General features: G+C 35.5%; 1 protein-coding gene across 1 annotated transcript; it reads left to right on the forward strand.

Annotated features, from left to right (window-relative positions):
• Nucleotides 1-2,736: 2,736 nt before the first annotated feature.
• LOC142624786 (pentatricopeptide repeat-containing protein At3g51320-like) lies at nucleotides 2,737-3,411 on the forward strand. The gene has a single exon (XM_075798536.1). The coding sequence runs from the start codon at nucleotides 2,737-2,739 to the stop codon at nucleotides 3,409-3,411; it is 675 nt and encodes a 224-aa protein (XP_075654651.1).
• The last annotated feature ends 11,226 nt before the right edge of the window (nucleotides 3,412-14,637 follow it).

Genomic DNA, 14,637 nt, shown 5'->3' on the forward strand with positions numbered 1-14,637 from the left:
TCAAATAAAAATTTGTCTTCACTCAAAATAAATAAATAAAAATTTGTCAATTTGATTATTCTAAAAAATTTAATGAAATCTTTTGTACTTGTAACATTGTTTATCTTGGACATCTTATACCTGTAAATGAAAAATGCTAGAGTTATATATTTATTTTTACAAATATTTTATATACTGTTAATATGGTGAGTTGTTTTGGTAAATAAAAAGTGACATAATATAAAATTATAAATGAGCTAAGTTGAGTCGAGTATAAAAAATTCAAGCTTGTTTAATTTTTTTTTTTAACACGAGTCGAACTTGAACTTATCATCAAACAAGATTTTATGTTCAAATTTGGCTTATTAAAAAAGAATATTTGTATTTTCCAAATGAATGTTTTGTTAAAAGAGAAAATGGCTTTTATAGACAATATTGAACCGAGGTTTTTATTTTTATTTGGATGAGATTGAGAAAATTAAGGAAGTTTTCAATTTCTACTTTTTCTTTGCCTGGCAGGCTACTGGGCTGGTGGGTAGTTATCAAAAATAAAAAGAAGCTTTTCTAGAATTTTGGAAGAGCAATAGTGAATCTGTGAGTTTAGACTTTAGAGTATGATTGATGGGACCATTGACGTCCACGTCGAAGTCTTAAAAACTGCATATTATTTGACACAAACAAATAATTTCATAATCAGCTTTTATACTATAGATCCATTATTATTAATGGGTAAAATGTGATTTTAACGGTAGATTCAAATAAAAATTTGTTAATTTGATTATTGTAAAAATTTTAATGAAATCTTTTTTACTTGTAACCTTGCTTATCTTAGACATCTTATATATGTAAATGAAAAATGCTAGAGTTATATATATATATATATATCTACAAAATATTTTATATAGTGTTAATATGGTGAGTGGTTTTGGTAAATAAAATGTGATGTAATATAAAATTATAAATGAGCCAAACAGAGCTGAGTATAAAAAATTCAAGCTTGTTCAATTTTTTATTTTATTTTTAAACACAAGCCAAACTTAAACTCATCGTTAAATAAGATTAAATATTCAAGTTTGACTTATCGAGAAGAATATGGATCCGTTTGGATAGAATTTATTACTGAAAATTGAAAATACTGTAATAAAATAATTTTTAAGTGTGTGAATAATATCGTGAGACCTATTTTTAATGAAAAAATTATTAAAAAGTAAAGTTTGTGAATCTCGTAAATAGTACACGAGTGTACTGTTCAAATAAAAAAAGTCAACAACTACAGCTAAAAAAAAAAAAACTGAAATGTGAAACTCAACAATGCAAAATACAAAACGTCGAATCCAAACATGTACTGTGTATTTTTGGGATGTATGTTTTGTTAAAAGAGAAAATAGATTTTATAGACAATATTGAATCGGGGTTTTTAGTTTATTTTATTTTTTATTTGGATGAGATTGAGACAATTATGGAAGTTTTCAATTCCTACTTTTTCTTTGCCTGGCAGGCTAACAGGCTGGTAGGTATCAAAATAAAAAAGAAGCTTTTCTAGAATTTTGAAAGACCTGTGAATTTTTGAGTTTAGACTTTTGAGTATGATTGATGGGATTGGACCATCGACGTCCACGTGGAAATCCAAAACACTGCGTATTATTTGACACCAACAAATAATTTCACAATCAGCTTTTATATGATAGATCCATTATTATTAATTGGTAAAATGTGATGTAAACGATAGATTCAAATAAAAATTTATCAATTTGATTATTGTAAAAATTTTAATGAAATCTTTTGTATTTGTAACATTGCATATCTTGGACATCTTATATATGTATATGAAAAATGCTAGAGTTATATATATATATATATATATATATATATATATATATATATATTTACAAAATATTTTATGTACCGATAATATTGTGAGTTGTTTTGGTAAATAAAAAGTGATGTAATATAAAATTGTAAATGAGCCAAGCCGAGTTGAGTATAAAAAATTCAAGCTTGTTCAATTTTTTTTTTAACACGAGCCAAACTTGAACTCATCATCAAACAAGATTTTATGTTCAAGCTTGGCTCATTTTTTGGTCAAACAAGTTTAAGCTTGTTCACGAACTACTTGATTAAAATGATACGTCTTCACAATTCTTTGAATTTTTACAACTAATAAACTATTTTTATCATTAACAATTTACAAATAATAATAGGGTAATTACACATAACCCACCTGTAGTTTGGATGAAAATCGTTTTGCCTACATGTGGTTTAAAAAGTATCACTTAACTCATTTATGATATGTTTCCGTCAATCTCAGTAACCCACCTCAAGCCCAACCGTTACAAAAACACCTCTTAATCCCAAAACACAATATAACGCGAATCAAAACACCCAAAACTTAGAAGCTTTTCGAGAGAGAGACTTGTGGTGAGATCAACATGTTCTTCGTGGTTTGGAGTGTTTGAAGGTGGAGAAAACACAAGTTTCTCGCCATTAATGGGTTGTGGCTCTCCATTCGGTGGTTTTGTGTCACCATTTATGGGTTTTGTTGGTTTTTGCATTTGAGTTTGCTTTATTTTTTGTAGAAATCACAGTGGCCAGTGGTTATTGGTGGATTTGGTTATGGGTTCACAATAGAGAGAAAAGAATGATAGAGGTTTTGGGTTTTAGAGAATTTGGTTATGTGTTCTCCATATCGTCCATATCAAACACTTTTCTTCAGATTTCGACGGTGATATAGATTACACTCTTTTGGTTTTCCGATATATGCATTCGCCTAACAGGTTATGTATCAATACTGTAATCAAGGCTTACTCTAAGAGTTGTGTTCCGTACCAGGCTATAGTTTTCTATTTTAAGTGGTTGAGAAATGGGTTTTTGCCCAATAGCTATACTTTTGTACCACTTGTTGGCTCTTGTGCGAAGATGGGTTGTGTTAAATCTGGACTAGAGTGTCATAGGCAGGCTATTAAGAATGGAGTTGATTCTGTGGTTCCAGTGCAAAACTCGTTGATTCATATGCATGGTTGTTGTGGGGATATTGAGCTTGCTAATAAGGTGTTTGTCGAAATGTCAAAGCAGGATTTGATCTCGTGGAATACGATTGTGGATGGGTATGCCAGAATTGGTAATTTGGGTGTTGCTCATCAACAGCTTGATTTAATGAATGAAAGAAATGTGGTTTCTTGGAATATTATGATTTATGGGTATTTAAAAGGTGGGAATCCTGGGTGTGGGTTGAAGTTGTTTAGGGAAATGGTTAAGATGGGGTTGAGAGGTAGTGATACCACTATGGTTGGCGTGCTCACTGCCTGTGGTCATTCAGCTAGACTGAAGGAAGGAAGATCAGTTCATGGTTTTCTCATTAAGATGTATTTGAGACCAACTATAATTATTGATACAGCTTTGATAGATATGTATATGGTTGCTGAGAAAATTTGAGAGAACTTGGGAATGTGAAAAAAAAATAATTATGGGTTTAATGATTTATGTTCTTCATGTTCAAGATTTATGTGAATTGAGAGAGAGACTAATACCACTTTTTGATTTTGTTTCTCTTGCATTTTTGTATTATTTTTTGTTTTGGGAGGAGAGAGACATAAAATTTGAACAAAAATACATATTTACTTCTGATTTTAACAGAGGTGGATTACGAAAAACAAACAAAACATACCACAGGTGAGTTAACACCACAGGTGGGTTAAGTGATACTTTTCAAACTACGGGTTGACAAGGTGATTTTCGTCCAAACCACAGGTGGGTTTAGTGTAATTACCCCAATAATAATTTAATATCATATGAACTTATTGACAATTTTATATGATCTAATTTCAACTATATGAAATATATTTTTAGACAAGTATGCATATAAAAATATAATATTACATATAGTTAAATTGAATTTTCATGTTCACGAATACATTATTATGTTTGTGTTTGGCTTGTTTAATAATCGAACATATACTTAGTTTGTTTTCTAAACAAATGAACATAAACAAAATATTTTTTTTTAATTATTGAGCTCAAACTGTTAACAAACAACTTAGTTTATTTACAACTCTAAATATAAATAATTAAATCAAATGAAAATTAGGAAAAATTTGTTACCTCAACCATTTGTAAAGAAATTTATGACAAGCGTTACTCTATGTGAATTCACTAGGTAGTTCAGTACCAAGAATCTAAGATATAATGATAGTTTGATTTTAAAGACAATGCTTTTTCAAATTGGAGAGGGGGAGGCATGAGATGTATCATCATAAGGCCAATAGCATTGTAGTTGAATTGATACTTTTTCATATATAAAGTGCTTAGAGGTTTAGGAAAGAAATGGTTTGAACTACAAAATTAACAACAACAACAACAATAATAATGACACAAGTAGCCAATCACATTTTCTGCCATAGCCGGTCACCAGTGAACATTTTTAGTCTCATATTTTCAGCAATTTGATAAATAAAAAAAAATTTACTTTTCTTCTTCATATTCGGGAATATGAACTAGGGGTGGCAATTCGTGTTCGCGTGTCGGATTCATGTCGTGTCAAGTCATGAGTATTCGACTACATAGGTCAACACTAACCCGACATGTTTATTAAACGGGTCAAGATTCCTCAACCCTAACACGACCCATTTATTAAACGGGTCAGTCGTGTTGACCTGTTTATCAGATTTTATTAAAATGAAAAATAAAAATTAATGAAAAAACAAACAAATAAATATTTTTAATATAAAATTCAGAACTAACGAGTAACTCCATCACAAATAATCATTCAAAATTCAAGCATATTCCAATATCACAAATAATCAATCACAATATGTCAAAGAAAATAAATCACAACAACTAATAAGTTTATATACCTAGAGTTTGAAAGGTATATTGGTAAAATATCATTTAATTAAACGGGTCAGACGAGTCAAACGGGTTCTATGTGTTCAACACTAACCCAACCCATTTATTAAACGGGTTAGCCGTGTCAACCCGAATATGACACGAACCCGTTAAGCCTCAACCCATAACCTGCTAATTTCGTGTCGTGTCGTGTCGGGTTTGCGGGTCGTGTCAAATTTTGCCACCCCTAATATGAACTTTGTAATTATTGCCTTTTGAAACACAACCAGTTCCTTGCTCCTTTCTGAAGACCTTGTGGGCTGTGGCTTGATATTAGATCCTTCACTCTTCAATTCTGGCTTTATTCTTTGTGTTCACACTAATTATCGGGTTAATATAATCTTTTCTGTCCACTAAATTTTATCGAGTTACCTAGCTAGTAGCTAGTCCAAACCAATGTTGGAGCAACTACTCCACTAATTAGCTGAAATCAAAGCGTGAAAGGCGTGATCTTGTCAACTTTCTATTGACGATTACAGTACATATACACGTCAGCCCAGCAAAAGCGGAGGAGACATCGGAAGACAAATTCTGACAAGCTTAGTGGTCAAATTGTACAAAAATGTCCTTATGCAGATGGACCATTTTGCTTAGCAACATACCCAACATGGTTAGCTTCGCGATGAAGGCAGTTAAAAGAAATCCCATCTTGAGAGTTTAGTTTGGGATTAGATTGTTGACTTTTAGTTTTTTAGAATTAGTCTGTTTGGGCTTAGATTGTTGACTTTTAGTTTTTTTTCTTAAATAATTTTTTAAAGTTACAATACTTCTAGCAAAGCATAGTTTTTATCCACTCATGAAATAAAAAACAGTTGTCGGTTGAATTTTTCGTCGCAAGTGAATAGAAGAGTAATGATGTACTGCAAAAAAAAATGTAACTATAAAGAAATAACATTGAAGTGATGTTTGTCAAAGACTTTTCGATACTTAAATTAGATAATTGACAAAGTTTTAGAATACCTAAAGAATTTAGCATGATTGTGAACATATAGCCCTCTTCATTATGGGTGATGGCTTCATATAATCTAGCTCTGTGTTGTCGTTGGAGGCTATTTATGTCTCTTACTTAATTTACTATTGAAATAACGGTCTCTAAACCTCTTTACGATCAAATATTTTTAATCATCTCTAAAGGACCCTTTATTTTACCATTATGGTCTGTTGGTTAAAAGTCAGTTCTGACTGGTCTTTAATACTCAAAGGTCGTCTAATACTTTAGATGACATTTTACAATTTACTCATCATTAATTGTTATTCTTGTCTATAGTAACAAATGATCATTTATAACTTACTCATCAGTAATCTTTACCCTCATTCATAATAACGGACGATTGATTATACTATATTCATTATCTACACGTTTTTATTTTGGTTTTATTTCAAATCATTAATTTATGTTCTAATTTACTATGAATAAATTAATTTTTAAACTTTTTATTTCACTTTAGGTAAATAAGTTACCAAAAATAATCATTATTATTATTTACTTTTTTAATCATTCCCAACTGTATTCACCTCAGAGCAGCACCAACCTTTGTAGTTTGTTTCATCGCAATGAGCTACCATAGTACCACTGATGCCCTATCATTTATCACTTTTTTTAGTTTGTCCAAAAAAAAAAAAAATTATCACTTTTGTAATGTTCCTTCAAAATAAGTAAGAAATAGCTGTTATAAAAAAAAAAAAATTTTAAAAAAAGAGCAAGAAATAGCTGCGCACGGATATTCGCAACATTAGGAACTACTTTTTGTCACCTAGCCGAACTTTTTTGTTAAGCTATTTCCAATAGGATAATGATTATCATTGGCTCATTGTCCGCCCGTCTGTGGGTGCACTGATCTGTAACGTACCACGTAAATGTTACTTTATTATTATTTTTTCTATAATATATAGGTCTTGGAAACACTGATATTTTATCAAAGTGGTGTACTCATCTTATACTAATTGTCAGAGCATCCGTAGCAAATGTTGTACAAGAAAAAAATACTATTTTACAACACCAAAATTCTATTTTATTATTTTACTACATCATTTTACAACATTCTATTTATCAGATGTTTTATTATTCAATTCTATATATTAAAATAATATTTACTATACATTAAAATAATATATTATCTACTCCCTATTATCATCGTCAACAACATCAACACCAATAATGGCAAATCGACCACTACCGCAACAATACCGACCAGCCGCCACCACTTCGCCACCACGCATGCCCAGCAAGGTAGCAACCACCACCACCCCACCACCACCACACACCCCAGCAGGGCAGCAACCACCAACAAAACAGGGGGGAAAAAAAACCCAGCAAATACCAATCACCAAGCACAACCATCACCCAAATGCCAAACCACCATCGATTCAACACCAATTCAGCACCAATTCAAACAAACAAATAGCCACCAATCCAACCATCACTGACAACAAATAAACCATCACTGATCCAACCACCAATCCAAACAAATAAACACCAACAAGAAACCACCGATCCAAACAAATAGCCACCGATCCAAACAAATAAACACCAACAACAACCATCACCGATCTAGCCACCAAGAAACCACAAACCCACAAACCCATCAAAACCCACTCACCTCTGTCGTGAGTCCATGACCTACCTCGCTGTGACCCACCTCGCCACGGCCCAGGTTGCCGTGACCCACCTCGCAACGACCCACCTCACCGCGACCCACCTCACCGCGACCCACCACGCTGCCATACCCACGACCCATACCGTCACCTGAACCACGCTGGAGCCCATGTCAGAATATACCCACATCGGAACCCATCCTTCACTAGAGAGAGGGCGACTAGACAGAGAGCGAGGAGAGAAAGTAGAATCGGGAGAAGTGATGGAGACTTGGAGTGGCTCAGAGTGGGATGAGAGAGAAGGAATAAAGAACTATTTTTTGATTTTACCACTCTCGTCTGTACCATTGCAAAAATGCAACGGTACTGTTTACATGTAGCAAAATTTTTGAGATTCGAAACATCTGATAAAATTGAGTTTTTGATGTTTGGTGTGCCAAATGTGCCAAATATTTCGCATTTGGCACATTTACCACATCTAGTGTGGATGCTCTTAGCATTTCTGTGTTATACCCGTGTCGGTGTCTAAGGTTATGTTTGGTTCAGTGAGATGGGAGGGAAGAGAAGAGAAATGAAAAGAGAAGGGAAAGGGAAAAGAGCGGTGTAAGAAAGTTATTTCTTTAAGTCTGTTTGGATAGAAAGAAGAAAAAAAAATGTGAAATATTTTAAATTCTTATCATTTTAAATTATAAATTAATAAAGATATAAATGTCATTTCAAAAAAATAATCAAGACATTTTGAGGGTATAAGAGCAATTTTAAGAAAAAAAAAAAAGATTTCACAAAATCTTTTAAGGGTATAACCTTTTTTTTTTTAATTGAGAATAGATAGCAACTCATCGCCACAAGACCACACGTCCACACCTAAAGCCATGAAGCTTTAGTTTTCTTCATTTATGGGTTATGGCAACCTGAATCTCCACCATTGGGTCCAGGTACGTAAGTACATGGATTAGAAGCAGATGATTGCACCGGTGCTCGATCTTTTGATAAAACTGACACCTTGATTTTTCCAAGTTTTGGCTTCATGACATTCAAAGGCGGCCTTGCAGCTTCAAGAGCTAGCTTTGACGTTAAAAAGCAACAGTGCCAGAATCATCACCACCTTTACAATGTTAGAGAGAGTACTTCCCCAAAACATGTTTGGCTTCATCAAGAAAGGATGTGTGTCTTTTTGTTGTTATGGTTTTCAAGCATTGAATGCCTCTCAGATTGACTTTTATGGTTTTCCACAACATTAGCATTGGAGGTGTAAAAAGAAAAACTGTTGCTATTTTACCAACCAAGACACTAAAAGAAGGCTTTAACCTGATATGGGTACCTAAAATTAGTATGTGTTTGACTAAAATCCGGTCATGCTAGATACTTACGCACCCAGTGAAATAGTTTGGCATATATTTGGTTGCAAGACCTGCATGTTCTCCACTATACCCATGTTTAGTGTCTTTCTTTTAGACTAGGTTGAGTAATCTTGATGGTATATACTTAAACAATTCCAAGCAATTTAATCATATATTTAAGTTCTTATTCATACAAATAGCTATAAAAAAATCTTGCATTGTCTCTATTTATAAATATATTAATTTGTGCACTGATTTAAATGGTGAATAGTGAGAAGAACACAACGACTTGCAAAAAGGAAAAACATATAGTAAATAAATTAACCTTAAATCAGAATATTTAGAATAAAATTTTACATTAAAAAAGACACATTAAAAATTGCTCATAATTTAGCTAGAATAGAATTAATTTTAAACAAACAACATAGGGATAGCCGTTTAATCACTACTCAAGTTTTTGGACTTTTTAATGAACTCAAGCTGAAATGTTATTTTTAGATTTAATTCAAACTCAAGTTAAGCTTGAACATTTTATATTTATTGTCAAATGGAACTTGAACATTCCATACTCGACAAAACTTGGGTCATTTACAACTCGAATCTTGTCTAATGCTTTGTCCAGTGAGTGGTCCTGATCTGGCCACCTGTTCATGTATTTGTGTAGTTTCAGACTATAGATCAATTAATTATTCCCGTCACCCTACATTTCATCGTTTTGTAAAACCATTTAGTTTAGCTATGAGTAATTGGGCCTTTGACAAATTTATGAGCCCGAATACGAAAATTTAATTAGTCTGTCCTAGCGTGTTGGGCTGTAAAGATTTAGCCCCAAACACTATCTAGATCTTTCATCCTGTGATTCGTAAGAACTAAGACTGCAGCATAAATGGTAAACATCAGCTGTGCTATATAGGAGAATTCATAAACATCTTTAATTAAAATTAAAATAAAATAAACCCACTGTCTAGGCATCTTAGGGTTCTTAATCAATTACATGTGACGAGAATAATACTAAGGAAGTAACACATTTGTTCTTAAGCAGTTTTTATTGTAGTGTTAAATTCCGAGTCATCATCAGGAACTTGAACCTTTTAAACTACATGAACAATTGTCTACAAGTAAAGCCCATATCACAGACCATCCAAGCAACTGGAAGGGTACCTCTAAAGATGTCGACATTCATTTGGACGTTTCTTTTTTTTTTTTTTTTGGACTGAAAAGGTAGAATTGCTATATTAAAAGAACAAAAGTACAACAATATAAAAAAGGGGTCCTGCAGCCTCACTAAGACAAGCCTAACTTCACTAGCTTAGGCCTAGCCACAGGACAAAAGAAGCACAAATACAATATTAAAAGCCTCCGGACAAAGGAAGCCTAACCTCATTAGCTTAGGCGTAGCCACAGGACAAAGGAAACACAAATACAATATTAAAAGCCCCATGCAGCCTAACGTGTTTTTTGATTTGCAACAAGGGTTTGGTACCCATGCAGCAGAGTTGTGGCCCCACGAAGGATAATCTCTGGGCGAGCCTGTGTCTCATCAAAACAATATTTGTTACGTGTGTTAGAAATACTGAATTCAATAATATTGTATTTCACAAATAAAATAATATATATGAGTGCCTTTATATAGGAGGCATATGAGTGCAGTACAAGTAAATATGAGTGCAGTACAAGTAGTACAATGTGTGCTCTACAAGTAAGTGATCTAGATGGGCCAAGCCCACATATGAGTGTATGAGTGTACGTTAACAGCCCCCCTCAAACTTAAGGTGGATGTGAGACCAACTTGAGGTTGTCAACCAAATCACGAAGGCGTCCCTTAGGATGGGACTTGGTGAAGATGTCTGCAAGTTGATCTTTGGAGGAGACGGAGAAGAGCTTGAGAGCACTATGAACAAGATGATAACGGATAAAATGACAATCAATCTCAATATGTTTAGTCCGTTCATGGAAGACATCATTGTGAGCAATGTGAATGACACTCTAATTATCACAATAAAGAGGTGTAGCAGAGGATGTAGACACAATAGCCAGTAGAAAACAATAGTCAGTGGTGGACCTACGATCAGTGGGATCTCCTGCCCAATCAGCATCAGAGAAAGCACGGAGTACAAAAGGAGATTGAGCTGAGTAGAAAAGGCCATGAAAGAGAGTGCCCTTCAAGTATCGAAGAATGTGCAGAACAGTAGCATAGTGAGTCGACCGTGGAGCAGACAAATACTGGCTGACCTGATGAACAGCATAAGAAATGTCTGGACGAGTAACTATGAGATAAACTAGGCTGCCAACTAATCGTCTGTAAAGAGAAGGATTAGACAATGGTTCCCCCCCCGAGGGAGTCAGATGCGCATTAAGCTCAACTGAGGTGTCAACAGTCTTGCTGTCAGTGAGTTCAGCACGAGACAAAAGATCAGAAGCATACTTGGCTTGAGTAATATAAAGACCATCTGAGGAACGAGTGATTTCAAGACCCAAGAAATAGCTAAGATGTCCAAGATCTTTCATCTCAAACTGCTGACTAAGAAAATCCTTGAGTTCTTGTATGCCACTAAGGTCATCACCAGTTATGATCATATCATCCACATAGAGGAGAAGTAGAATGGTGCTTTTATCAGTACGACGAAGAAATAAGGCAGCATCATAAGGACTGGTAGTGTAACCCAAGCGAAAAATAGTAGAGCTAAATTTTGCAAACCAGGCTCGAGGAGCTTGTTTAAGACCATACAATGCTCGGCGAAGGCGGCAAACCTTGTTGGAGTCAATGGAGAGACCTAGAGGAGGTTGCATGTAAACTTCTTCACTCAAGTCCCCATTAAGGAATGCATTTTTAACATCCATCTGAAAAAGATCCCATTTTCTAGCAGCAGCAACAGCCAGAAGGGCACGAACAGATGAGATGCGGGCAACTGGAGCAAAGGTCTCTTCATAATCAATCCCATACTCCTGTGTAAAACCTTTTGCAACAAGGCGAGCCTTATAGCGCTCAATGGACCCATCTGAGCGAGTCTTAATCTTGTAGATCCACTTACAACCAACCACAGACTGTCTAGGAGGGAGAGTAACTAAGTCCCAAGTATGGTTTTTGGTTAATGCATCAATTTCCTCTTTCATTGCAATCTGCCATAAAGGGTCAGTGGAGGCCTCACAATAGGTTTGAGGCTCATGGAGTGTAGCAAGTGCAGTGTAACAATGGTAATCAAGTAAATGTGTAGGAATGGATCTTACCCGGGTTGAGTGACAATGTGAAATGTCTTGTGGAGGTGGAAGGTCTTGTGGAGGATCTTCAGGCGGAGCAAGAGCGGGGGACCCAGGCTCGAGTTGGGGTAGCTCGTCATCAATCTGCTTATATTCGACCTATCCAGAAGAGACATTAAAAGAATCGGGTGTTTGGATAGAGAAGTCTAAAGGAGGATCAAGTGGAGTTGGAGAAGGAACATGAGACTCCTCTGGAAAAACTTCAAGTACAGATGAGGTAGTGAGGGAAGGACGAAAATGAGAGAGTTCAACAAACAAGTGGTGTTCCCAGAAGACAACATTACGAGAAACACGAAGGCAATGAGAGACAGGATCATAACAGCGATACCCTTTTTGTGTTTCGCCATAACCAAGGAAATAGCAAAGTCTAGATCGAGGCTCAAGTTTGTTGTGCTCATGAGACTGAAGAAGAACGAAACAAGCAGATCCAAAAGAGCGAAGGTGATGATAGTCAGGGGGTGACCCAAAGAGGCGCTCATACGGAGTTTGATTATGGATGGCAGTGGTCTTTGCAGTGTTCGAACTCCTCAACGGCGGCTGCTACAGGTCCGGAACCTAAGGACGATGTCTGGAAGACTCGAAGGTTCAACGGCGAAAGGCTGTGGCAGTTGTTGTGACAACGGAAGCAATATTAAAAATAGAGTTACACCAATAAAGACAAGACTGCGAAGAAAAGGTCAAAGCAGTGGGTCTGATACTATGTTAGAAATACTGAATTCAATAGTATTGTATTTCACAAATAAAATAATATACATGAGTGCCTTTATATAGGAGGCATATGAGTGCTGTACAAGTAAATATGAGTGTAGTACAAGTAGTACAATGTGTGCTCTACAAGTAAGTGATCTAGATGGGCCAATCCCACATATGAGTGTATGAGTGTACGTTAACAACGTGCATGCCATATACCCCAAGCTATCGTTGCCTAGTGTTCCATCTCTCTTTGAGGAAGCCTCTCGAGCATACTCCGCATCAGGATGAAGAAGTCTGAAGCACGAGCACGGCTTTTTTGGATCTTTCCCCGGACTAGGGCCCACACATTACAGGCAAAAGGACATTTCCACAGTATGTGACTCACTGTTTCGCTCTGTTGGTGGCATACGACACAAAGAGGGTCCAGCTGCACTTTTTTCTTGCACAAGTTGCCTCGGGTTGGCAAGATATTTGAGCATGCCCTCCACAGAAAATTCCGTACCTTTGGGGGAGCGTTAAGGGACCACACTGGCTTCCATAAACGCCCATCTGCAAACGCCATAGAGTGCTCACCATCCGACGGGTTAAGCACCCTCTGTACTACTCCATACGCCGATTTGACCGAGAAGGTTTGAGACTTGTTTTCCTTCCACACCAGCACGTTAGCATTCAAGTTAGACAAAGGAGTGCTTAAGATATCAACACACGTATGGTCCTCAAACCAATACGCCAATTTAGCCCTGTCTCACTGCTTTGTGTCTTCATCCACTAATTCCTGAATCACGATCCGATTCGACCCGAATAATGTTGCGTGATTTTTAATGGGAGATTTTCTAACGTTTAGTCCATGGAGCGGAGGCTTGAGCCGACAGGATGTAACAAAATGCTGTTTTTGTGATTAGAGTTTATTGTTGTCGCTTTTGAGAGTGAGAAAAAATGTACTACCGCACTTTGTATTTTTTTTTGATAATAGTGAAATTTCTGCAACTCTATGAACGTAAGCAAATTGTCAAACCACGTAAATGCTGTTTTGTGCGTGTGATTATTATTTTTTTCTTTGGCGTGTGTTTTTCTCTATATTTTTTGTTCTTACATATTGAGAATTTCATGATAATTTCTCTACAATTCCCTTACCATTGACGGCCATGGCCCATTCCTACGAAAGCAAGGAGGTCGGGGCAGCCACCTTTGTCTTAGCTTATTTGGAATATTTTTGGCGTTCAACAGATTCATCTGAAGTTCATAGTAATCAAACCAACAAATTTGTCTTTAGTACTTAGGATTTTCGCTTGGATTTGTTGGGATAAATAGCACATTGAATGGGCCTAGCCCATAAATTGCCTGAAAAATGAAAGGTGAGTTTCTCAAACGAATCACATTAGGCAGCTTTGAAGCCCACAGATAAGATTGCCCAAAAAGGCTTTGAGAAAGAATTAGCCAACCCCCTCACTTTCCTTCCCAAAAAGTAACGGACACTCCATTTATTTAGAGGAAAAAAAATTAGCAGGTAGGAAGAGAAATGCAAGCTAACGGAAAACATTTCCTGTAATCAAACGGAAATAGCAAAATACTGTTAGAGTCAGTTCATATTTATTTATGCATTATGGTACCCGCAATGTTATTTTATTATATATACATTATTGTAACCCTACTAGGATTATTAATTGTTTCCTCTCATCAACGTAGACACATAGTTGAATCATGTAAATTCTTTGCATTGCTTTCTCACTACAAGAAAAGAATCTATTAACGAGGGTAAAATACCCTCACAAAAATTCAAATATCGTCGCAAAAGGTTATTAACAAGGGCTATAGCCATTATATTTGTTCTTGTTGCTAAAAGAAATTTTGCGTCCATACCTTCACAAATAAATAATTTACAAGGGCAATC

The sequence above is a fragment of the Castanea sativa genome, chromosome 2 (genome assembly GCF_040712315.1).
Source record: "Castanea sativa cultivar Marrone di Chiusa Pesio chromosome 2, ASM4071231v1".
In the NCBI taxonomy this organism is placed as follows: domain Eukaryota; kingdom Viridiplantae; phylum Streptophyta; class Magnoliopsida; order Fagales; family Fagaceae; genus Castanea; species Castanea sativa.

Excerpts from the sequence above, each read along its gene's own strand:
- LOC142624786 (XM_075798536.1), top strand. The coding sequence starts at position 2,737 with ATGCATTCGCCTAACAGGTTATGTATCAATACTGTAATCAAGGCTTAC.